The 26449-nt window shown below is 37.4% G+C and overlaps 6 protein-coding genes across 7 annotated transcripts; 4 read left to right on the plus strand and 2 right to left on the minus strand.

Moving 5' to 3' along the window:
• Positions 1 to 18: 18 nt before the first annotated feature.
• On the minus strand, positions 19 to 1393 carry LOC126609421 (transcription factor MYB62-like). Its single transcript, XM_050277373.1, has 3 exons — positions 1135 to 1393; positions 913 to 1042; positions 19 to 778 (listed from the first exon to the last, which is right to left on the minus strand). Exons 1-3 carry the CDS (start codon positions 1265 to 1267, stop codon positions 148 to 150), a joined length of 894 nt encoding a protein of 297 aa, XP_050133330.1. The 5' UTR covers positions 1268 to 1393; the 3' UTR covers positions 19 to 147.
• Positions 1394 to 6668: 5275 nt separating this feature from the next.
• On the plus strand, positions 6669 to 8952 carry LOC126608418 (transcription factor bHLH75-like). The gene is made up of 6 exons (XM_050276290.1): positions 6669 to 7221; positions 7412 to 7534; positions 7783 to 7848; positions 7958 to 8026; positions 8163 to 8252; positions 8539 to 8952. Exons 1-6 carry the CDS (start codon positions 6955 to 6957, stop codon positions 8650 to 8652), a joined length of 729 nt encoding a protein of 242 aa, XP_050132247.1. The 5' UTR covers positions 6669 to 6954; the 3' UTR covers positions 8653 to 8952.
• A 1108-nt stretch (positions 8953 to 10060) lies between these two features.
• On the plus strand, positions 10061 to 11786 carry LOC126606369 (acyl-acyl carrier protein thioesterase TE3, chloroplastic-like). 2 transcript variants are annotated; one of them, XR_007617195.1, is made up of 6 exons: positions 10061 to 10384; positions 10590 to 10690; positions 11014 to 11123; positions 11230 to 11325; positions 11423 to 11662; positions 11745 to 11786. XR_007617195.1 is itself a non-coding variant. In XM_050273745.1 (5 exons), exons 1-5 carry the CDS (start codon positions 10182 to 10184, stop codon positions 11540 to 11542), a joined length of 630 nt encoding a protein of 209 aa, XP_050129702.1. In that variant the 5' UTR covers positions 10061 to 10181; the 3' UTR covers positions 11543 to 11786. The 2 variants fall into 2 exon arrangements, 1 of the variants encoding a protein (XP_050129702.1); XM_050273745.1 differs by having other exon boundaries at positions 11423 to 11786.
• A 1460-nt stretch (positions 11787 to 13246) lies between these two features.
• On the plus strand, positions 13247 to 14702 carry LOC126608423 (uncharacterized). The gene is made up of 4 exons (XM_050276295.1): positions 13247 to 13558; positions 13704 to 13795; positions 14225 to 14343; positions 14433 to 14702. Exons 1-4 carry the CDS (start codon positions 13303 to 13305, stop codon positions 14527 to 14529), a joined length of 564 nt encoding a protein of 187 aa, XP_050132252.1. The 5' UTR covers positions 13247 to 13302; the 3' UTR covers positions 14530 to 14702.
• On the minus strand, positions 14638 to 16887 carry LOC126608422 (endonuclease 2-like). Its single transcript, XM_050276293.1, has 9 exons — positions 16522 to 16887; positions 16201 to 16372; positions 16009 to 16116; positions 15712 to 15767; positions 15546 to 15629; positions 15377 to 15469; positions 15218 to 15285; positions 14995 to 15068; positions 14638 to 14892 (listed from the first exon to the last, which is right to left on the minus strand). The coding sequence occupies exons 1-9, from the start codon at positions 16630 to 16632 to the stop codon at positions 14798 to 14800; spliced, it is 861 nt and encodes a 286-aa protein (XP_050132250.1). The 5' UTR covers positions 16633 to 16887; the 3' UTR covers positions 14638 to 14797.
• A 7009-nt stretch (positions 16888 to 23896) lies between these two features.
• On the plus strand, positions 23897 to 25033 carry LOC126608929 (uncharacterized). The gene has a single exon (XM_050276941.1). The coding sequence runs from the start codon at positions 24007 to 24009 to the stop codon at positions 24928 to 24930; it is 924 nt and encodes a 307-aa protein (XP_050132898.1). The 5' UTR covers positions 23897 to 24006; the 3' UTR covers positions 24931 to 25033.
• Positions 25034 to 26449: the final 1416 nt, after the last annotated feature.

Here is a 26449-nt window from a genome sequence, read left to right on the forward strand (position 1 = left end):
CTTGTCAAACAAAAAGAATAAGGTTCAAACAGCATCAAATTACATTACTTGTAGAAAATACAGTTTGTGAACAACCATACATCCCATAACCCCTTAACATCTTCAGCTCAGAATAATCCCCTGAAAATCTTCCAACTTTCTAGGTTGTCACGGCCCATCCATGTTCCATAAACTGTCAGTCACATTGTCCAACATCCAATCATTTCCCCCCATCTGGCAATCAAACTGTGAATTGCCAAGATTGCCCATTGCCGAAACAGGGTCCAGGCTGAGACCCTCCACGTCATAGCTACTGCTGTCCACGTAGTGACTGCCATCTGGACTTAAGCTGCTGTAGCCAAGTCGGTAATATGCAGGGGGGAAACTCGTGGACGGTTCTGCCATTTGAGGCACGTGTGAAACAAAAGAATCCGCCGAAAGGATATTACTTGGGACGGTGGCAAGATTGGAATTTCCACTAATGTGATAATTGTCCAACACGTTTGTCGCATTGCTAGGTGGAGAGGTTGAGAGTGGCACGGAAGGAGCTGCGTGATTTGGTGACAGACAAGGAGATGCGGAGTTCTGAGAAGTGCTCAAGGTTGAAGAACAAGAAGAAGAAGATTGCTCCATTTTTTGCAGCAGAGTCGGCACCCAGAAACCCCGAACTGCATCGAGAAATTGCTCGCTGTTCGACTCGATGTTCAGTTGGCGCGCCTGTTTTTGCACCCTTGTTCTCCAATAGTTCTTTATCTCATTGTCTGTTCTTCCCGGCAAATGCTGCGCAATTTTAGACCACCTGAAAAACGTACAAACATGTTATCGGTACATTTTAGACATTACAGACGCGTGACATAAAGAAAGGATATTTTGCATGGAGAATTCCTGACATAACAAACACCAACTTACTGAAGAATTACGGTTGTGACATACCTGTTACCCCACTTGGAGTGGAGTTCAAGGATCATGAGCTGTTCTTGCGGAGTAAGGTTCCCGCGCTTAATGTCGGGTTTTAAGTAATTTAGCCATCTCAATCTGCAGCTTTTTCCGGTCCTCTTCAATCCTAAAGAAAAACAGAGTTGAATGCTTGAGAACCAAGCAATGAAATGGACTCATTGACAAATGGTTTTGATCATGAGGCTAGCTGCTATTTACCTGCAAGTTTTGCTAAAGAATTCCAATGGCCTTCGCCGTGGTTCACGATGTAATGTATAAGCAGATTGTCTTCCTCAAGAGTCCATGGCCCTCTTCTGAACTCATTTTCTTCAGGGGTTGTAGGAGCGGCCATAGCTGCTCTCTTGCTTGAGAGAGAGAGAGTTGTTTTGTTTTGTTTTGTTTTGAGGAAAGAGAGGGATGAAACTGAAACAGAAGGAAGGCAAATTAAGATTTTATAGAGCAGAACAGAACAAAGTTTCAAATAATTACAAATCTAGAAAAGTAAAACCCTAAAAGGAGAGTGTCCACATGCATTTTTGGCTTCTAAACTGTCCAAATGGAATCTTATGAGATGAAATTTGGTTGTATAGTCCATGGATTAGCCTTCTGAGGTGTAGCTAGAGCTTCTAGCTATGTGGGTCACAACAAAATAAACTTTTCTTGGTCATCCTTGGTCAAGTTCAAACCACATAATTATACAACTCTAGTAATATTGTGCGGGAGATCTGAGCAGCTGGTCGATTAACACAATACAATTGCTCGACCGTCATTCACATCCCGTAATATAAGTCATGCACTAGAGAGTTTATGATAAACTTACGTATGGTTAATACATAATGATTCCATAAATAGTTGAATAGATTTGAATTAGGTCTGAACTAAAGAAAGAAAAGATGGACGAGGTCCTTGAAAGTGAGACGTAGTAGGGTTTCTTTTCTTCAAGGGATAGCTATTTTCGTTTCCTTTCTTTTTGTTGTCTATCTGGATTCGATCCCTCCTTATACAAGAAACGTGATTGACTGGACAAAATATATTTTACGCAGATGCAAAACTACAAACGTGGAAAATGGCGTATTCTGTTTTGTCAAAAAAAAAAAAAAAAAAAAATGGCGTATTCTGAGTTGGGCTCCATCGAACCATGTTTCAAAGTATTCAACTTTATAAAGATATTGACGGTGTGTGGTTGGAATATAATGATGCCCCTTCCAAGCACAAAAAATCCTTTTGTTCTTTTCAGCGTGGTACAACATGTTTTCATCCAAAACCAGGTCATTACGTGTACTCACTTGATTTGTAATTAGCGTATTTTGATTGTACAAATATTGTAACTGAAATCGCTCATTTTTTTTTCCGTTATCGTTTAAAGTGCAATTTTGTAAAAACTCAATTGAATTAGAGATTGTTAAGTAACTCATATGTATCGAATAAATTACAATTTTGATAAAAATTAACAGTTTCGTGATGAACCAATCTCATATTTGATACATATAGATGACTAAATTGAATCATCTTAAATTTGACTATTTTTGCAAAGATGATTTGTAAATAATTAGTGAGAAAATGAATGGCTTTAATTATAACATTTCACAGTGAAAATATGTTCAAGTGTAAGCACAAGTATTGTCCTAATAATAAAAGAATAATACCTAGGTGCACACCTTGGTACCTCTCATTGACTAATTTGTTGCGATTATACAATTTTCATTGTAAACATGTCATAAACAAAATCGTTCAATCTGTTATCACAACCTAAATATTATCCATACAAAAACAACAATAAAATTGAAAGTCGTTTAATCATCTTGATAATCTTAATTGTTTTCAAAATCGTTCATTTGTTTCGTACATATTATTAACCTTTTAATAAACAGTTGAAAGTGGCTAGATTGTAGGAAAAGTGGTACTAAGGAGAAAGAATGAAAGTGACATGGCGAGGTCTCAAAGTGGGAGAGGTGGCCAAAGGAGAGGACTCAGAGGAGAGGGGGGGACCCCGTTCGGGTCGGGGAGGGGAGGGAGGGTGGGGGGGTGGGGGTGCTTAAAGTTTTGAATAGATTCAAGGGCCTGGATACATGATGTCATATATCATGACATGAGAGAATCAATTATTTGAGGATAATATTTTTCCAAATTTAGTCGAAATGCTTCTATCATGGGAGGGAGATGCTCTTCTCATCCTACCTGTTTTGGGAACATGAGAAGAAAAAGCTTAGAGTAAAGGACCACTGAACTATTCAGCATCATGTGAGACTTGATCTTGATATATATCGAAAATGCACGCGTGCTTTCTTGGTCACCTCTGGTGGTGTGGGGTGGGGGTACCATAGCCATGAGCTGTGAATCCAAATGATACATGATTATTGACGTTAAACCACTATATTGTTTAGATTTTAGAGAGATAGATTGCTCAAACTCGAAGCAATCCATCCACAATCAAACAATCTAGCATCCCTGCAGTTTTGTACACAAAAGTTTTAGTGCTGCTAGTAGTAACATCACTCATCTTACATTGTATTCTATTTCTTTTAAGTTTCCGACGCGTGACTATGTATTCTTTGATATCTACTCGTTTTGAGATTATACCATGAAGAAGTTAGGACGGAGGAGCCTTATAATTGAAACTTGAAAGCACTAAAAATGCACTTGGGATGTGTGGGCTGAGAGTGACAACTGACGCAGAGCACAAACAAAGGTGGCAGATGGAGCGTACACCTGTGAGTCTATTGACTTATTTGTAAAGGCTAGGTTCGATGAAAGGACCCGGAAAATTGGACATGTATGTTTGAGAAATGGTAGGGACCCTCTAAAAAATGTGACTCTCTATGAATTTTCCGTCACCTCATATTTTTGGCACAATGTACTTTATCATATTGGTACGAGAATTAACGTAAACTGCGAGGTGAAAGAGAATTCATGGAGAGTTTCGCTTTTGAGAGAATCCTCTTAGCATTACCTAGCAAATAAAAGAGTGGCATATTATTGTTTTAACTCGAGGCTCGAGTAGCTTGAAGTGATATAGTTTACAGGGATGAAGATTTTGATGAGGTATATGATGCTCATTCGTCTCTGGATGATCCATGTAGCTAGCTAGCACTTTTAGAACAAATCCCTCACCTATGCAAACTAGGATGGAATATGATCATAAATTCAATTTGACTCTCATCATTTCTTACTTAGGTTAACCCAGCATGGAAATTAGCCCTTCATAACTTCCAAACAACTGTCAAATTGAGGACATGTTTACGTACAAGAAATGAAAGAATGAAAGGATAGGAGAACTTAACAATAGGAAAAGTAAGAAAAGGGAATAAGATTAATTAGCCGCCTTAGCCCCGTAGTTAATATGATGATTTTTCTCGTTCTTGCTTTATTGTGTAGGTATCTAATTACGGATTTCAGTGAAAAATTCACTTTGAATTCAATCCCATATTTGTTAATAAAGTAGAAACTCAAGAAATGAAAAGGTGTGGATGGTAGTATTGCCCTGTCGTGTGTGTTGTTAATTTTGTGAATTTCGTTGTCGTTAGAATTCTGGAACTTGCTGGCCCCTGCCGTTTGGACTGAGCTAACATCTGGGCCTGTTGCCATTTCCAACCTTGCAGTTGCAGAGGAATGTATTGTGTGTCGTTTGAGCCCTTAGAAGGTCCAAGCCCAGTTGGTATTACCAGGGACTAAAACACATAATTTCAAATGCTAAATGTTCTTATTTACTTGTAAACTACTTCTCACTAATGAATTTATTATAATACAAGCGATTTTCGACAATAAGGAACAAAAATCCTCAAGTGTAGTGATAAATACTCTAAACCACTTATAAGCATATTTTTTGTTCTTTTTTCTTTTAATATGGAAAGGTACTATATATACATTAGGATGTCAATAAAATATGTACAAGAGAATTAAATATAAAAGAAGTGAACTCTTGAAAAAAACCTTGCCGAACTTTCAATCCAGAATCAAGGAAAAAAGAGGCCGCCATTACAGAATAAAAAATAAAAAAGATGCAATCACTCAATTGAACTATCCTCAATCAAGATGTCTGCTGCCATGTCCGATAGTTCCTCAAACCAAGCCACTTCATGTTGCTCTCCAAGTCCTGCTCTTACAAGCTTATGTTCTGCCTGATTTGCTTCTCGTCTAACATGACTAAGTTTGGATTGAGAGAAAACTTGAAAGGATGAGCGAAAATCATTACCTTATTGATGCATCCTTCAAATTCTATTTCAGTAGCTCGCAACTCCTCTACAAACATGACGACCCTTCTTGCAGCGATCAACACTGCTACTTACAAGTCTCGTAGTCACAACAGGTTACAACAAGGTGTCCAGAAATTTTTGTTAGACTATTTTCAGTGAAATAATTTCGTACAACTTTTAATTTATGACTTCTCATTCCGTAATCATGTGACCTTCGCCTATCACTTTCCTCCATGATCATGCAGGAGGATATGGACATTAATTATGAACTTAAAAAAAAAAAAAAAAAAAAAGACCTCCATTAATTTTGACCAAATGAGAACACCAAACCACTGCCTGCCTACCAATTTGGGTTACGACGCGTTTCTTAAGAGCAAATGTTTTGTTTAGTACTCGCACGTAGGCATGGTATAAGAGAAAAGACTAGAAGTTTACATATATATGCAACGTTACTTAACTGGTTCGTTCTTTTCGATAAAATAAAATTCTAACTCACTTGAACTTAGATGTAAGAAGACGGACACATCGTTCTAATCAATTGACCTAACCCACGTTTGTAACAATACAATAAAATGAGATTTGTATGGTATGGAAATTCGCCTAAACAAGTTAAGGTCCGTAACAGGCCATTTGTGATGTACCTTCAAAAGAATTTGGGCGAGGATGTTGACAGTCTCATTTCATTCTTATATGGTAAAGTTATCATTCAATTTCTAAACCCTAAACCCTCTTCTGTTTCCACCATTAAAGAAATAAAGTTTGGCACAGAATATGTGCATCCTAATTCAAAATCAAAGATTAGCTACAATACAAAATACAAATTGAATCAAGAATCAAAGGCTTATTAGGTGAAGATTGACTTTTAAATGATACTTAATTGTAGTCTTATATGAAAAGTTGTATACTTGATCTTACGAAAAAAGATTAGAAGGGATAAGAATATGTATATCGACAAAAGTAGGAGAGTACAATCAACTACACAACCCTCTCCATACTTTAAGCCATACCTAACAACTACTAGTACGGTAGCAGCTACAACCTTGCTTAATCTTCCGATAATTTGAAATTCAAAACAAGCAAAATGCCAATTAACTTGAGATGCAAGGCATGCATATATATGCATGGCATATTATTATAAGTTGGGATTTTGAGGGGGATGGGGGGTTGTCAATGAGTCGGTATGGGTTATCAACGTGGATTTGGAATAGTGAGTGATCTGATAGAGAAATGAAGCTCTCCAGATTTGGAAAGTTGGGAGTCAACATTTTTATCAACTCTTTAGATTGTGAGCACTCCAATTAAGGCCAGTGTTTATATTTGGGTTTACAACCTTTTATTGAATTGAGTTGAAGTGGAAACCTATATATGCGATTTGTGGTAACGTCATCATTATCCGTAAAGAGAAGATATATGTTCCCATCAAGAACAAAAATTGAAAACAAACAAATTAAGATAATCACACCAAATCAAATACCAATTTTACATAATTCAACACTAAACTGGTTATATAGCTCCACGCCTCCGATGCCACACACACTACGACCATGAACCAACTTTCTTTACACTCAAGTTTGAATCTCATTCCTGAAAATTAAAGTAAGTTTAGAATTTTTCTTGCTAAAAAAAATTAGTGTATGACTCCGTTTACAAGATATTCAAACATTTTTTTTCGGAATAAAAAAGTAGAGAGAGGTAGGGAGACAAAGTCAACTAATAACTTAAATGAAAATCTGTACTATAGCCAATACGCTTTTGGACTTAAGTTTCTATAAACTCAATTAGTCTGTCTCTAAAAGCATGCAAAACCGCAAGTTTCTGTGTAGACAAACGACTCGAAGTTTGGAAGATGGAACTGATAGACGATCTTTGCGATTTGGAGACTAGTCTTGGTGCCAATCATCATGAAATCATGACTCTCTCGGCCAATGACACCTCCTTTACTACTGATCATCATCATCAGCCCCAACCTGACCAGCTCCCTATCAACTTCACTCATCATATTCAAAGCTTTCCCCATAATTCTGATGATCCAAATCATGATGATTTCTTAGTTGCTCATTCCACAGCTCATCTGATGACTGGAGATTTTCGCCAAGAAACTGGAAAAGGAAAGGTACGTACTTAATATTGTATATGTAAGTAGATAGTTGCTCGCTGAAGAGCTAGCTTATACATGTTGTCTGGTTAATTACCTTGATGGGATAGATCATGTGTATGCTTAATTTATGGCTAGACTGACTTTATATTGATCATGTGTTTTCTCTCGATATTGAAATGCGCACGCGATTGGGGATTCTTGGCAGTCGTTTGGAGGAAGAAAGAGAAAGACAAACAATAGTGACAAAGATGGGGAGAAACTAAAAGAAGTGATCCATGTGAGAGCTAAGAGAGGCCAAGCTACTGATAGCCACAGTTTGGCAGAAAGGGTACAAATATTTCAGTTCTTTTAAATTGGACATGTTAACAGTATCTGGTTTAGAAGTACTAACTCTCTTGTTAATTTTTCAAGGGCAGATTTTGAAGCAAATTTAGCTTAATTCTCTTGCGCGCCTATATTAAATAGCGATAACAAATTAAATCCATAATATTCTGATAACGACACAGTTAATACATATATAGGAAAGATTATCAGTGTTGGTCTAGCGCATTTGTTTAACATTCATGGTATTACTAGGTAAGAAGAGAGAAAATAAATGAGAGGCTGAGATGCCTGCAAAATCTGGTTCCAGGGTGCTACAAGGTACATAATTTGATTTACTTGTCGCTTTGAATAAACTACGATGGAGTTCATGAGTTATTATTTTTTAAACATAATTGATAATGTTTTTTATGGTTGAATTAATTTGCAGACAATGGGAATGGCAGTAATGCTGGATGTGGTTATCAGCTACGTTCAGTCACTGCAGAAACAAATTGAGGTGAGTCATATCATAAATAATTAACCAAAACCATATCATGGAGATTTCTTATAATGTCACAATTATGGATCAATCATCGTATATATCCAAATTGAATACTAATAATTAAAGTGCTTTTTGTTTGGTGGCTTCCTAGTTTCTGTCAATGAAACTTTCTGCAGCAAGTGCGTATTATGATTTCAATTCACCAGGTGTGGATGCTGCGGACGCAATGCAACAGCAGCAGGTATAAATTTAGAAGTTTACAGAAATACACACACAGACACACATTAAATTACGAATTTGTATATCCATTATTTCTTCCCGTCTCAGTAATCTCAACAATGTTTTTCCCACTCCTTTTTCTCCTCATGCACACCATGTTTATTTATGACGTTTCATTCAAGAAAAAAAAATTAACGGTAAAAAATAAATAGAAATGTACAGAAATCGTTTTCCTATTAAATATTTAAGGTTGTTAATGAAATTTTAAAAGATGAAAGTGATTAAGCGAGCAATGTGGAATGTTGCAGGGGACAAATACTGCATATCACGAGGTACAAGAGATGGCAGTAAGATCAGAGATTCAGAAGGGTATGGAGGACTTCCTCACCTCAACAACGCAGCATGGCCTTTTTGAGAACTGAGAGTAAGTTCAATCTTCTTCAGATCTCATGCTCCTAAACCCTACATGTACATGTGGAGACAATGAAACACAGGACGATCAATACCATCTTCTCCAGCTTCCATGGATCCCATATTACAATAAAATACTACTGCTTTCATGCTTATATAAATATATATTTATATATATCTAGTTGCATATATATTTGTGTAGGGTGCAAAACGAATCTTGTACTATTGTATAATAACTAAACTTCAGTAATATTAATTAACAGATGATATTGTACTGTACTTGTATCATCAATATCACCCATTACTGATCAGCATTATTCTCCTCAAAATTATGTCAGTTGTACCACATATTGACCGATAATATTGCTGATCGAGACTCACTTCTATCAAAGAGCAGTCAATGTATAGTCAATAAATGTGGTGCAAATAGTAGCACTCAAATTATGTTAATGATCGCAATGAGCTGATGGATAACTATAAAATTATGCGCTTGATGTTCCTCTTTTTCGTATCTCTTTGTATAAATCAACGAAAATAATGATAATAAGTATAGTGACGACCAAAAACCTTGAATTGGGGCTTGCATATGATTTTTGGTCTTGTGACCATCTACTCTACATTGTATAATCCAGACTGATCAAAAAGGTTGTTGAGATAGATCGAAGTGGTAGTTAGTCAGCAACACACAGGCTCAGGTGCACTGCATCCTTAATAAGGGTTGGATCCCTGGAGGGACCCCGTAGATCATGATCTAAAGACAGCTTGATTTATGTATGATTGAAATGAGAGAGTGATCTGTCATGTGGGTTTCTAAGATTACCCTTAAAATTAAGGGCACTGATGCCTCAACGCGGTTTAAGTGATGAAATAGAGGCAGCTGAGAATGATGTGTAGTAGAGAAGAGAACCATTTGCCATGGGTCCCCTTATTGGTCACTAAACGAAACAAAGGGACAGGGTCATGTACATTTGGGGGCATGTGCCTCTCAAATACGATTTTGCTTCGCTGAACATTCCGAAGAGGGCAGGTTCAGCGACTCTAGTTGTAGTTGAGGTGGGAGGAGAAAACTTGTGTGAGTGTCCCGGCTATATCATTTGTAGGGCACTTTTACAAACGAAGTTTTTCTCATACCAACAAATTTTACGCGAATGGGTTGCACATGATCCAAATCAATATAATGACGTAGCAACAACAATAACATGACACCATAACATCAATCCGACGCTATAATGACATTGTAATAATAAAATCTAAAATCTATTCATCCGCAACGCATGATTGAGGTTTGACCGAAAAAATTAGATCCAACCTCAAGATTCTCAACAATTTGACCCAAATTCACCACAAGAAGTATAGCCCAATGGGCCTCAATATATTATCATTTCCAGCCCAAAAGAAAATCCTTTTCCATGTTGTGTGTTTACTGCTTGGGTTTGAACGCCAATAATCCAAACAAAACCTCCCCAACGCAACTACCGTCTCTGTCTCTCTCTCCGCTCCGAGCACCGCCGAGCACTTTTGACTGAGCGGAGCTGCAGAGATGCTGCAGTTGCAGGGCCTACGGGCATTTTCAGTTGCCGAACCCACCCACGTGGCCCACCCCTCCTACTCACGTGTCATCCGGACGTCGCTCCGCCCCCACCGTCAGTCAGCTTCCTTCCCGACGACGCGGCCACGTCTCCGATCACTCCCCAACGTCAGGAGCTGCGCCGCTCTCGCATTCGATTTCAAAGGTGGCAAAGGGTACTTTCTTAAAACGTTCAATTTCTTTGTTTAATTTGGCGGCATTCTCTATGTTGTGAATTCGAATCGTCATACCATTGCAATTCTTACACGAAAATATCATGGTTTTGTTTCAAGAACACGAAATGGATATCAAACGAGCCTTAATTTGTCGCTGAAAGGATTTATTTTTCAATTAAAGCCTTGGCCTTTTTGCACTTTGCAGGATGAGTGAGTTTCTTGATGTTGAGCTCAAAGTCCGGGATTATGAACTTGATCAATATGGTGTCGTTAACAATGCTGTTTATGCAAGTTATTGCCAACATGGTGAGTTAAACGTTTCTGTAACTTGAAAAGCCTTTGATTTTTAATCGCAATTTATGATTGGATCTAGCTAATTACACCTTTTTTACATGAGCTGTTGATTTCCAATTTTTCCGTCTTCCATATGTCACCGGGGGATTCTTCCAGTCGAATTCGTGCTCTTAAAGGTTGTATTTACGGCAGAAATGTGTTTCATGGGGAATGATTCTGCGGTTTATACATAATCGAAACTTGTAAATGAATCCGAATTAAGAGATCACACCTTTTTTCAATCTTTGCAACTCTACTAAACAAGCTGAGCTGTTGTGCTTCAATATTTTGATCAGGTCGTCATGAACTTCTGGAAAGGGTCGGCATCAATGCCGATGGAGTTGCCCGCACTGGTAGCGCATTAGCATTGTCGGATTTGTCACTCAAATTCCTTTCACCTCTCAGAGTATGTCTCGATATATCTCTTTAAGATATTTTTCCTACTGCAATGCACATGTTTGTATTTGTGATTGAGAATTCGGCCTTGTCACTAACAAGGTCTGTGCAACTAGAGTGGAGATAAGTTTGTCATAAAGGTCAGGCTCGCTGGCTCCTCATCTGCTCGCCTATACTTTGATCACTTCATTTTTAAGCTGCCAAATCAAGAGGTTTGTTATTTGCCAGTCCTAAGATTTTTTACATCATATCAAGGAGTTGTCTCGACTCTCAACACATTGTGATCTTCTGATAATATTTTCTGAACAGCCTATCTTGGAAGCAAAGGCCACAGCAGTATGGCTTGACAAAAACTATCGTCCTGACCGCATTCCACCAGAGGTGAAATCTAAACTTGTTCAATTTCTTCGCCACGAGGAGTCAAACTGATTTTCCTGCAACATGGAGTTTGTTGGATAGACTCCATTACAAAGGCTCATGTTGGATACGCATCTTGTTTCCGGGAAATGAAGCAAAAGAAGATTTCAGACACACTTACACTTCAAGAAAGTATGTTTTTAGTGTTAAAGATGTAACTACATTACTTGCATGTTATAGTATTAATTGGACAAGTTTGGTCTTCAATCTGTAGGATGATGGAAGAAAATGAGAAGCTCTAAATTATGTTCTTGAACTCATGGTTGGTTACTTTACGCCGTTTGTCACAATGGTAATGATTGTCACAGACCCTATTTATTTATAACTTTTAGACTGAATAATTCAATGGAACATCTAGAGACGATTTAAACAAGAGTTTGTAGAAGAAGAAAAAAGTACGTGCAGAAATTTATTTTTCTTGTCACAGTTTTCAATATATGGGCCTTGAAGCATCTTGACGGGCTCGACATAAATTGTAACAAACACCAGACAGGCATTGGACCATTATGATTATGAACTGTTGAGTTAAGGCTCTGAGCCCGTTCGGTGATTGGGACTGGACAAGATTGGAAATCAATCCGAGCCAGACTAGATCGAGACACCACGTTTGTGCTTGTTGTTTCGACTCTTAGTTAGGGAAAAGAATTTTTCTAGGGATCCCGTAATCATGTTCGTTTATTGTACATCGTACGGTCAGAAATTATTTAAAATTCAAATATAAATAGTACTTAACGAAAACTGATTGCACGATATACGATGAAAGTACATGATTGCTGGATTCCTAGGAAAAGATCCGGCGAGGATCCTTTTCCCTTAGTTAGGACTTGGTAGGAGTAGCAATACAGGAAAAGACAAGTCCTCCCATTATCCTCTATCCCGGATTTAAAAGGACCACAAAGGCATGCACAGACAAACGTGATTTGTCTTGCCTGTAAAGAAAGAGAGTGATAGACACTGATAGATAGATAGAGAGAGGATGGAGGAGCAGGGAATAGAATATGGAGAAGAAGGTGATGGTGGCGAACCATGAGAGCGAGTTTAGCCAACAAGCCTTCAATTGGGCGCTCGAAATTCTACGCGGCACCATCGTCAGTTCGCAGCTAGTCGTTCACTGCACAGCCCATTGACTTCTCTTCGGCTTAGGCTGCCAGTTTCAGAGCTGGCCGTAGGGTCTCTAAATCCGAATCACCCTACCTATTTCGCTAGTTCGACAAATCAATTGTTGCAGTTATCGGAGTGTAAGTTTGTAACTGTATGCTTGATCAGCTGTCGTTTTCTTATTTTTGTCTGCGCATTGTGCAGCTGCCGAGTGGATAACATTTTGCTAGAAAACCACCACAAGGTGACATTAGCTTCGTTGGAGAAAGCTAAAGAAATTTGCGCCACACATGGTGTACAAATGCAATCCCCACCAAGTATTATCTTTATCAAAATCTACATATGTGGGGTTGGAGAGATTTTTCAATGTTCTCGTCACACGAAGTGGTATACCACGTGTCCCTATATAAATAGTGGATTATGTCTGTTAAAAGGTTAATAACTTAAAAATTAAAAATTTTCACTACTTGCATAAAAACACGTGGTGTACCTGTGTTCCCATCACAATTAAAAAATCTCCATGGGGTTGAACTAGGTGTTTGACTGGTAGTTTTGACCTGAGAAAACCAGCCATCTGTTTCTTCAACTACCATGTTTTACAAATATCCCGAAATATCAGATAAATAGAGGTAAACTCCCTCTCGTTTTGTCAACAAAAACCCGAAGGGAAAAAAATGGGGGAAGAAGCGATTGCGAGAGGAGAAGAAAGAATGGGAGAAGCGATTGCAAGAGGAGCTGAGAAGAGGGTGATGGTGGCCATTGACGAGAGCGATTGCAGTCATTATGCGCTCATGTGGGTTCTCGACAATCTCAAAGATTCCATAACCAACTCGCCCTTGATCATCTTCACGGCTCAGACTCCCTCCGCCGGCAACGTCATCTTCTCAGCGTCGCTCGGCAATGCTCGCATGTACTATCCTATGTCTTCCAGTTAAGTTGTTCAGTCTCTTCATCGTGTTTTTCTTTTGCTCTTTTATTTTCAAGGTACATAATACCGTACACATGTGGAGAGGAGATTTCTGTGAAATCCTCTGACAAATTGCTTGGTGCTACCTGTTCGTGTTATGGAATACAGATCAGGAGTTTGTTAACTCCTCCCAGGAAAATCACAGGAAGTTAGCGTTGGGACTGTTGGAGAAAGCTAAAGAGATCTGTGCTAATCATGGGGTAGGGCCAAATTTCTTCGTTCTTCAATCACAAAACTTTATGTGCGCTTGTGTGTGTATATATATATATTTTTTTAATATCTACTTGTATTTGTTTGTATATTCGTATAAGTACTTTTGAGACTGCTTTTGGTATATTCACTACTTCTATGCGTTTTTGCTAGCAGCGCTTTTTGCAGAAGCAGTTCGGATTTTTACTAAAAATTTCAATACTTCCTAGTGCATTACTTAGAAGTGCACTTTTCAAAAAGTGCTTGTATGACCCAAAAACACTTTTATGTTTAACAAACCTTGTCAAAGGTAATTTTGGTTATCAGTAAGCAGTTTTAGCTCCACCAAAAATGGCGCTCTGATGTTCTTTGGGATACTATACTAATATACTACCATTGTGAAACATATAATTTAAGTTTACCATTTTTTTTTCTCATAGGTAAATGCAGAGACAGTCACAGAAGTAGGAGATCCGAAAGCAGCCATATGTGACGCTGTCCAAAAACACAACATCAATCTGCTAATTCTAGGCGAGCGTGGGCTGGGAAAAATCAAAAGGTTGGTATCATTTCATCCAATTTTCTATTTTTGTGTCTATTTGCCTGCATCTCGTTTAGGGGTCTGACGAATTTGATGTGCCGAGCTAGGGCAATTCTTGGTAGTGTCAGCAACTACTGTGTTCAGAACGCCAAGTGCCCTGTCCTCGTCGTGAAGAAATCACAAGCTGAAGGTGAAGTTGCTTGAGTGTGTTTTCATTTGGATGCTACTGGTATCGATTGAGACGATGTAAGAAAACTTGGTGTTAACTTATGACGGTTTATATGAACCTTGTGCTGTGAAAAAACTCTGTAGTGGAAAAGTAAGCGGTACGATATATTAAGGTTTATATTTGTGAAACAAAGATAATTCTAGAACAATACCTAATTATATAACTACAAGTACAATATCTTTAAACTTGGAGGCATATATGCTTCTGGAAATCTTATTAACTTTAAGCAGAACAAGTGTTCTGTCACCCGAAGATGCGGTTGAGGGTAGCTGCTAAACGGACACCACCTTGAGCTAACCGCTTATGGACTATTGGTAGCCGGGAGAGGAAGTATTCATCTGCAAATTAACAATGTTTAACTTATTCCCTTCATTTTTTTTCTCCTCAATTTATCGAACAAACAAGCATACTACCATTGAATTCAAAACATCCATGCTTACCGTCTAGCACTGAACCTTCATCTGCACCCTTGTATGCCCAATCACAAGCCGCTTTGATACCTTCAGATGCATATCTGCAAATAAGTACCCCAGTAATTAGGTTAGTGAATCGTCTAGGCCGATCCTTGCTGATCTTATCAGCAAGTAGAACAGACTTAACGCAACCAGAAGGCTCGAAAATATAAAGTTTGGCCAATTTATAACATAAGCGAATGATGCATACACGTCGGGGCATGCTTTCTTGTTTAGGCTGCAGGTCTCCCAACCCTTAACTTGATCTGACCATTCAGTCTGTTTTCAAAGACATATAACAAGCATCAAAGAACAAAGGTTAGGATTCAGACATTTCAGAAAATATTCTACCACAGTTAGTCTAAGATACCGTAATGTTCTGTTTAATTGCGTCAATTAGTTCTTCGACATTGGAATCGTAAAACCTCTCTTCCGCCGTCTCAATTATGTTGTCATCCCAAATCTGTATGTAAATTTTGAAAAATTAGTTAAATTAAATAGTAGTTTTTCGAACAATTGAACTGGAAGATGAGACTTACATGATGAAGATTTTGCTTCCTCGTATACCAGTGAACGTCAACTGTGTTGCCTCCCTTGTCCGAAGCAAAACCTACATGCAGAGGCTGTGTAACACGGGTAAGATCATGATCGTGAGTTAGGGTAACATAACATCATGCGTGTTTGGTTATACAGATTGCGCCGTACCTGATGGATGTCTCCTATGAAATGGGAAAGAAATAGAAACGCCTGCGTGAGGTTATCTAATTATCACAGAAAAAAACTTAGTTAAAAACAGAACTCAGTCACATAATCGTATAGTTCGTGACGAAAAAGGACTCTAATATATCATCGATAATGTATTGATATCATAGTCCCCAGTAAGACATATATATCAACAAAATACATATACATTTTTAATGATATTGATACATTATCAATCAATTGTGCGTCATGCAATGAGAATTCTACGTAATAGTAATTTTCAAAAGGTACAGTATTTACATTTAGGTTGAGACAACTGGCTATTGTAGGTCAGAAGCTGAGTGGTGTAATTGTTAATTGCCCCTGCAACACAACGCCCCTTCTCTCCATCCTCATCTTTGCAGTCCCCTGGAGATTAATCGTTAGTAATTACATGATTAATTAGAATTAATACACATATATTATGCACTAATCACGTTTAAAGGAACATACTACTGTACTGGTAATTGCAAACTTCAGGAGTGTTAATGTAGTGAAGGGCAGATGACCAGGGAAAAATAAACTTGACACGATCTGCCCATATGCACAGGCTGCTCCAGTCATTCTCTTCATAGTCTGGAAGCAGTTGCTTCACCGCATCCGCCGCCGCCTTGCTCAGCCTAGACTGTCATCACATCACCCAAAAAAAAAAAAAAAAACCACACCCGAATTTTGACTAAAAATTTATCCGATACGCAAAATATGGTATATCTTTATTACTCTAGCCAACTTGGTTAAGCCGAGGTATGAGAAAAATATGACGTTGGATAGAACCTGAGCAATTCTGCAGATTGTGACATGCCCATCATTGCCCCAGCCATGAATCACAGGAAAAAGGAGCAGCAAGCACAAGGCAATAACAATCTGGATCCTGCCACACTCCATCGCTTCCCTTTCGTCCGAAGAAACAAGACTGCTGAAAAATGCAGCTAATATATGACGGATTTTCTCTGGTTTTATAGTTAGTAATGAGAACACAAATTGGAAAGGAATTTAAATTTGAATTATGTGGATGTTATTTTACATATAAATTAACTTTTGTTTTTGGCAGGGATGGATATCGGATTTCACCAAATTGAATCATGTGGACGACATTTTACAAGCACGACAATGGTAGCTCTGTGTTCACACACTAATCGCCTGCAGTTAATGGGGGATTTTGAGGGTGTATATATCTTGGTTATTTAAGCAAGAAATCCTGGTTTTCGTATTTAAATAGGAAGGCACTTTTAAATAGAAAGAGATTCTTTGAAAGGAAACTAATTAAAATGATTTGAAAACTTTGAGTTTTAACTATAAGGACAAAATAAAGGGTAAAGTGAATAGTATCATGATTGAATTTTTAATGTAAAAATGTGATTTTTCGTTAAAATAAACAGTACCGTGAACTTTTCGTTAAAATTCTTTTATTTGAAACGTGAAATGGTGATGAAGGTGGGAATGTAATGGTACCGGTACATGCCCTAGAAAGCCAAGGCAACAGAACGTACCAAGGGTCCAAAGTATCCCGTAATTCCTGGTTCTTGCCAATTAGGCTCTTTATTTACTCTACCGTCGACTAACAGAGACATTTTAGCCTCATCCTGGCCACATGTCTTGCTTCCACATCAGCAGCGGGTTTCTTATATTAAGATCTATTTAGAAGTGCTTTAAAATGACTGAAAACGTTTTTTGTGAAAATTATTTTGGAACCAATCTTTAGTAAAAATGAAAGTGAATTTTGGAAAAACACTTGAAGTACTTCTTACAAGAAACACATAACTTGTGCTTATTGCAAAAATCACTTTAAATGCTTTTGGAACACACGATATTTTCTTTAAAAACGTTTTCTGTCATTTTAGAAAATCTTAAGTGTTGGATTCACGCTTCTCTCACTTCGACTTGGCATCAAAGTTGATGCAGTTATGCACGGGTGATGCATGCATTAGCATATTGAGATTTGTTCCTCAAATTCAATTGGCGCTCTCAGAGTACGTCTCAAAATTTACATTTAGATCTCCTAAATTTTCCTCCTACGTACGTTCATACGTACTGTATGCATTCTTCAAATTGTTAATTACATAACATGACCCCTCATATGCAACCAGAGTGGTGACAAGTTTTTCACAAAAGGCTAGGGGTCGCAGCTCCTCAGGTGTTCAAGCTGCCCAAATCAAACAGTTTGTTGTTTGACGGCAATTGATTTATAGATCAACTAATTAAGAATATTTTATCTTTGCATCGTTGCATCGGAGTTACTTTAATACTATAATAATTCTTAAAAATGTGACTTTGAAAGATCATTCATGTAACATTCGTGTACCTAAAGTGATGTCTTAAGACAAAACTTAAGGCTAGAAAAAAGGCTATAATAATCGTTTTAAAATCAATGATCGCATTACTAACCTTTTCCTGTGGGCCTTGAGCCCAGGATCACTGTAAATAAAAAACGACAACGGCAACAGTGTAGGCCCATTTCATTGAATTTCAACATGAAGATGAAATCACCATAGGTCCTGCTCCAAAAGTTTTCTCAAATTTCATCCTCTTTTAGGGTTGGTTTGGGAGTGAGGTGCTTAAAAATAACACTCATGATAAAAAGCTATGAGGGTTTTAGGTGTTTGGTAAACTGAAAAAAAAATGCTTATTTTGGAAACTGCTGTGAGAATAAGCTGAAATCAAAGGAAAAAGCTGAAGCTACTATTTGCAGCTTTGGAAAACTGGCTTTTTTTTCAAAGCACACGGAGCTACAATGCTCCTTTAATAAAAAAACCCACTATGAGACTGCTTTTTTTTTTTTCAAAAGCACTTTTACAAAAAAGTTTACCAAACACTCTGCTGATTTATTTCACAGCCGCTTATTCTCACATTAGTTTTTTTTCAAAACACAGCAATACCAAACCAGCTCTTCTTCTGGATTTCAAACAGTGTAGGACCAGCACTAATGATTGAATTGAACACGTGCTGAAATTAAATTCAATTCAATAGTTTGAATTGGAAAGGCAAAGATTAGCTATGGCTCGTGCCTTGGTAGAAATTTCGTGTAACATGTTTCGCACCATTTTTTCATCAGTCATGTGACGAAAGAAAGAAATAAAAAAATAATATGAAACATAGAATGTATGCGTCTCTCTCTCCATGCTTTGTATGTGACATAAAATATATAACACTTGTTGAGTTTGAGATGAGATTTGATTTGATTTGATTTGATTTTGTTATTTACTCGTTGGGTTACGTGTGTGTGGTAATTGAGCCAATTTTAATTTAAAATTTAAGTTTTATTTTATTTTAGATCTACTTATATATTTATTAAAAAAAATTGAAAACAAATGAAGAATAAATAAACTACCCACAACCTGAGTCTTAAGATTTTTTTTTTTTTAAACAAACGATATTATCTACATTAAGGGTGAGGATGTGGGCCTAGTCTCCAAATGAGCTACTAATGATGTGGTTCAAATTCGCATTTAATGAGAATTGAACCTAAGACTTCTTATTTATTTACAAGTAAAGAAGAATATCATTATTTTCTATCAAAGTGACGATATTATAGGAATATTGAAAGTTTCACCATTTTTGCCTTCTCTCTTTATATTGATATAAATGACTTGTTATGTTCTCTTCGATAACTCATAGTCTTTGTATAATTAATCTAATCTTAAAGTCAAAAATTTTGGGGTTAGTCATTGATTACTCTCTTCCTGTTCGCGTAAAGTTTGGCACAAGATAATTATTTAGACCAATGCAATTCACGTTGTACATATTTCACTGTCACCTCCTAATTACTTCTACGTACCATAAGTAGGACAAACTTTGAAAATAAAACTTAGAAACTTCAGCAAGTAACTACATTTAATTTACCCAAAAATATTGCATGCGTATCACGTAAATTGGCTTCAGACTTTTTGGGTGATTGGGTCTATGGATCTCTCCCGCTTGACTTGACTTCAGTTCGTCTCTCTTTTATTTTATTTTTGTTGCTATTACTATTCCAGTTCCCATTACCATTAGTGACCCCTTGAAATTTGGTTTGTGTTTACACGAGCGATTTTTCATATACTCAGAACACCAGTCAAGACATTAACGCTTCATTATTTAAGTTGACTTCTAGTTTGTCTCTATTGTTAGGTACTAGTCGAGTTCTCATCACCATTAGTGATCTTTGAAATTTGGTTAGTGTTAGCGATTTTTCATATAATCAGGATACAAACTAGAACGTCATTATTTAAGTCCACTTCTAATTTATCTCTATTTTATTATTTTGTTGTTGTTGTTGTTATGACTAGTTGAGTTCTCATCACCACTAGTTATCTTTTGAAATTTGGTTTGTGTTTACAGGAGATTTTTTAAATGCTCAGAACATAAGTTGTGACACTAATGCTTCATTATTTAAGTCGACTTCTAGTTCGTCTCTCTTTTATTATTTTTTGTTGTCTTTATTACTATTCGAGTTCCCATCACCATTAGTGATCTTTGGAATTTGGTTTGTGCTCACACGAGATATTTTTGGTGTACGATCATGACACAACTCGGAATACTAACTCATCATTGTTTAAGTGAAAAGAGCATATATTTTTCTGTGTCCCTCAACTGATATTATTATATGTGGTATACCGTTTTGTATTTCAATCACATTGAAAATTTTATCCACACTAACAACTCTACAGTTAACCAATAATTAAGCTTAATTAATTTCATAAAAGTATCATATTGACAGTGAGTATTTTATGTGTGTTTGGGCATATATAATTACCTAATACCTACGGTTTGCTTGGTAAACAATTGAAATTGAAAAATAAAGGAGCATGTAAATACATACGATCTTATTAGTAAAAGCCACGCATTCTTCCAGATAGTTCGTTAATTAGGAAGTGTTTTTGGCCAGTAATCCACAATTAGGAAATAATTAGGTGTGTATTGCCTGTAACCTGCTTCCATCATTTTGTTAGTAAACAACATAATTGTAACATCCCACATCGTTATGGGAAGTGGATTATGTAAGCCTTATATGTATATTCCCATTTCTACCTAGCACAAGGCCTTTTGGAAGCTCACTGGCTTCGGATTCCATCGGAACTCCGAAGTTAAGCGAGTAGCGCACGAGAGCCATCCCACGATGGGTGATCCACTATAAAGTTCTCGTGTGAGTTCCCAGAAACAAAACCGTGAGGGCATGGTCGGGGCCCAAAGCGGACAATATCGTGCTACGGTGGAGTCGAGCCCGAGATGTGGTGAGGGCCTAGGCCAGGATGTAACAATTTGGTATTTGAGCCAATCCTTGGCCGTATATGTGCCGACGAGGACATCGAGCCCCTAAGGAAGGTGAATTGTAACAACCCACATCTCCATGGGGAATGGATCATGTAAGCCTTATATGTATATTCTCATTTCTACCTAACACGAGGCTTTTTGGAAGCTCACTGGCTTTGGGTTCCATCAGAACTCCAAAGTTAAGTGAGTAGCGCACGAGGGCAATCCCATGATGGGTGACCCACTGGGAAGTTCTCATGTGAGTTCTAAAAAAAAACTGTTAGGGCATGGTCGAGGCCCAAAGCAGATAATATCGTGCTACGATGGAGTCGAGTCCGAGATGTGATAGGGCCCGGGGCGGGATGTGACAATAATCCACTTGTTTCTAATGTGAAGAAACCAGACTCAACCACCTATCTTGCACTGTACGCAAATCAAAACCGTTAATCTTTAGGAAATTGTTATTATTATTCCAAAAATTTCATCATACACTCCAAACTCTATATGTTAGGAAAAAAATACACTTATGATGAGTGTAGAATGAAATTTTTGAAATGCGAACAACACTTTGCAATCTTTACATTAAGATAGAGATTAATACAAGATATATGGACTTTTGCACTGTACAAGAAACTGCTGCCACATAAAAAAACAGAAAATAATAATAATTGTTTTGGATTGGACAGTAGCTGTCGCTGTGTGACAGCATAGAAGAGCGCAGTGCGCCACCATGCGTAACACACTTGCGATTGAAATTGTACCAAAACCAGAAAGGAGGTGCAGTGGATTAAATTTCTTTTAAAACTGGACCACAAATGTCATGTACATTTCTCCATCTGGGTCGGTGCCTCACTAGGTCGTGCAAAAAGAGGGCACCCACCGGCGAACCGTTAAAATAAGAGAAACCCAGCGGTGCTAATAACGATCACTCTAATTATAAGCATTCAAATGCTAATAAGTGAATATCTAATGGTGAAAAAAAAATTAGACATATATCGTGCTGAAAATACAATGAAATGTTCACGATACTAAACAAATAATTAAATGTATTTTTTTGTTATTATTATTAAGAGGAGGGAAAACTTTGAACCAGGGATGCATGGGTGCAATTTCAATATTCTATCTACTGTGATATCGGATTGCATTCGAAATAATTTTTTATTTGGAAAAGAATTGTATAGATGATCTTTAAATAAATATGTAAAATAAAATTTTTGAAGTAAGGGGTCGCCTAGTGTATAGAATATTCCTCTTCAATCTACTACGTCCCAAACTCAAACTTTACCCTTAAATAAAAATAGTAGCCACTCATTACTATGGTCTAGTGGTATTTCTGATTACTTGTAAGTGAGAGGTCTTAAGTTTAATTATCGCGCAAATGTGAATTTGAACCACATTATTGCTTGCTCATTATGAGACTTAGTCCACTCTCTTACATCTTTAATGTAGATAATATCGTTTGTTATAAAGATAAAAAAAGTAGCAAAATTGAAGTGTTTGAAAATTGAAGTTTTGTATAGTGAACTCAAATTATGTATTAACGCTGTATTAAATTACTAAAAGATTAGAGATTAAACACTGATAACCATTGACAAATATATTTCCTATTTTTATCATAGACCATAGTGCTTAGTGCAGCAACAAATACAAAGATATCATCGGAAAAATAGAAAATAGATTAGAATTGCAGGACCAACCAATTAAGTTTGATAACGTGTCAAGATGCAATTGGTGGAACGTCAAATCTCTGACCACCACAGGTTTTGGACGGGGCCGGCATCTCATCATCCTGCTCGTTGCCAATGAGTCAGCCTCACCTACGCCCGCGAATAGTCCAATATGTAATAAATTTGTTAGATTAGAGAGATGATGGAATTCAAATACAAGGGCAAAATTCTTTTTCATCATTGTTATAAAAAGTCATTTGTGATCCAATCTGTTTTGACACGAATGGTTTTTTGTGCGACTATTTGTTTTTTGTTTTTTTAGTATAATTATATATTTATAGTAAGGGGAGAGAGGAGTTCGGTTAAACCACACAATAGACAATCTAATTTAGTATTGAACTCGTCATTCATGAGATTCAAACCTAAAACCTTTCACCTACAAGTGAAGATGAATACCATTAGATTATAGTATTGAGTAACGATTATTTGTTTTTTAACATGATGATTTCAACTTCTTTTTTTCTTTTTAATACCTCCACAAATGATAATACATTTAATTTAATCAAATTATAGAGGTGGACATTCAACCTTAAATTCCCTTTGTGACTACAACATGTGAATTTATTTATTTATATTCTCTTACTTATCTTAATACAATTGAATGTACTTTAAATAGTCTTATCTATACGGGAGTTTGCTGTTGAGACATTTTTGACCTTATATCATTACATTTTATATTCGATTCTTCCATGTGAGTAAATCACTTAATAAGAAGAATGAAAATTATAAATACACATATATTTTCTCCTCCAACACATGAATGTTTTATAATGTCCGCTATTTATGTTTGATTTGTTCGACCTGCGCAAAAAATAAATAGAAGTATTTAAACGGTTAAAAGAATATGTAAAAAAATCAGCACCTTTAGAATATATAGTCTAAAATGCTGGAGGAAAATTTGAATTCGTGTACATAGGCGAAGGCGTGAAGCACATTTGCTCTTGCTAATATTTTTACACCTCCATCTGCAATATAATCAATTATGTCGTTTAGTATCATAGCACGTAAAATTAAAAATAACATATGACCCGACGCAAATTCAACAAATTTCTACCACGTTGTTTTGCAATTGCAAAAGGCAGCTACGCTTTTCTGACGTGGAACGAATATACCCGAAACTTACAGAGCCAGTCGTTATCTTCCACATCAGTCTTCACACCTAAAACCTTTTTAAATTTCTGGGAATTCCCCGTTTCAAATTTCCAATTGATCCCTTCGCGTCTTTATAAACCCCAAAGCCCCTCCCTCCTCAAACCTCCTCATCTTCTTCTTTTTTCTCTTCCTCCCACCACCGCTCTCAGCCATGGAAATCCCAGTGCTCAATAGAATTACAGATCTTCCTTCCCGCCTGACCTCCTTGCCGGACCCATCTTTTCTTTCCCAGAGTTTATCGATTCCCGGAATCCAAAACGTCTCTCAAGCTTACAGTTTCTGGAAATGGGGAGCTCTAATCCTCGCAATTCTTGCTTCCTTCGGCACCCTCATCACTAAAATCAACATTTTTGCCATCAGTCTCCGCCGCCTCCGGTTATTGGCCCCGCAGCCGCTTTCCCAGCAGCGCCACGACGGCGATTACTCCGACGTCAGCGATGACGACGATATCTGCTCTGTTTCGTCGGCTTCCTCCGTATCCGATGACGAATCGGAATCCGAAATATCGTACGACGACGAAAGCAGAACGATTGGGAGAGATGAACATTTCCACGTCAGAGGCTCTGGGTATTACGGCGACGACGGAGAGCAGAATCGTAACTTGGGACTCCGCCTCCGCAGAAGCTTCGGAGGCCATCGATTCTCATGGTCTGACTTCACGGCCGGCAAAAGCGTCGTCAAGCTCTGGGACTCGTCGTCTCCGTCTACGTTTCTGTCTGCTGACTCGGGCGTGTCGGGGCGCGTGTCGCTAGGTGTTTGGGACGCGCGCGTCGGATGTCGGATTCCGGCGATACTCGCTGATTGGGGCCCGCAGCTCGGGAGAATGGTTGGAGTGGCGTCAGGCGTCGACGATAAGGTTTACGTCAAGGATGGCGTAACCGGTAAAGTGACGATTGGTGACGTGAGGAAAGTGGCGTCGCCGTTAGGGAATGTAACGGGAGCAGACTTGGATGATACGTGGTGGGACGCTGACGCGGTTGTTGTGACGGACGAGCGTTTTGACGAGTCAGCCATGCGTGGATGTGACTCGGCCGTCACGCGGTGCTGTAGCGCTGTTAGGTCTTATCTGTTGTAAATCATAGTTAAAGGACAACGAAAATCAAATAATGCAAGGTCATTATTTTGTAAATTTAGCCTTAATATTATTTACCTGGATTTACCATTTTTTGACTTTTCAATTTGGTTTTCTTAGCTTTTAATCAACACAAAAATGGGAAATTACGAGCTTCTTAGTAGCTTCCTCTCCCGGTGAAGGCTGCGACAGCGGAGTCGTTAATCTTCTTTGCCAGTTGTTTTGGTTGTTAATTGTTAAACAAGTATAAACGATAAATTTAAAACCTGTTGGTATTACTTTTTTAGTATTGTCTTTGTTGTGGCAGTTCACTTTTATCGGTATTCTTTCAACATTTCTCTTTTGTTAACTGAATGTTATTTCAAGTACAATACCAATAAATAAAGGGGTGTGATATCCACACATACCTTTTTACTTCTTTCACATTTTTTTAGTTTTCGGCCGTCGGATTGGATGAATTGAAGAAGATCAACGGACATAAATTAACAAAGGATGTGTGAGATGTAAAAAGAGATGTGTAGATAGCACACCCCTAAATAAAATGGAATCAATTAGTGCTTCATATAGAGATAAGAGCGAACCTTTTTTTTTTTTTTCTTTGTCAGAAGTGATGAGAATATTATAAGCTAGCTCTCATTGAAACTAAATATATACAAGTTAGATGTTGAATGTGGCTGGAACGAAACTCACCAACCAAATTCGTGTATGTGTGTAATAAAGGAGAACTTTTCTCAAAGTGAGATTTTTCATGAATATCTAATACCTATGTTTTTGACACAATGTCTTATAATATTGACTTGAAAATTGACATTAAAGTTTGAGATGACAAAACTCCGTAAAAAGTCTCACTTTTGAAATAGGAAATAAGCATTTCTCAGATGTATTTGGGGATGCCATTGTTTGAAAGTTAAGTTGTGCCTCATAAAAGTAGGTAGGTGGCAATGCGGATGCCAACAATAATAATAGTTCAAAGGGTTTTTTTGGACAAATAAATAATTTAGTAGTTGCGCCTAATGAAGTTGGAACAATACAACAAACATGACATGTTGTGCTCTCTCTAATCAACATCATATTGTCTGGCTTTCTGGCGCATCAGAATATAATTAGAAAAAAGATGCATATATTTTTAAGATATTGTGGTTGAGAAATAAGCTATTCGACTCGGAAGGAAGAAACATAATTCAATCACCCATATATATACACATACATGCGTGTGTGCGCGCATATAACTTGGAACTTGGAAGTTTAATTTTCTGATGACATATAGCTCTAGATTTCGCATTCTTATCTTGTGCTAAAAGAAAGATGAGAGTTTTAACGAAAAACTCGCGGTACTGTTCGCTTTAACAAAAAATCAAATGTTTACACTAAAAAGTCAAATCTGGTACTATTCACTTTACCCTTTATTTTGTCCTTATCGTTAAAACTCAAAATTTTCAAACCTTTTTCATTAGTTTTCCTAAGAAAGATCGATAAACAGTAAACAAACGTAACTTGTAGAACATAACCAGTTACGCGACTG

This window comes from Malus sylvestris, chromosome 16 (genome assembly GCF_916048215.2).
Source record: "Malus sylvestris chromosome 16, drMalSylv7.2, whole genome shotgun sequence".
NCBI classification, from domain to species: domain Eukaryota; kingdom Viridiplantae; phylum Streptophyta; class Magnoliopsida; order Rosales; family Rosaceae; genus Malus; species Malus sylvestris.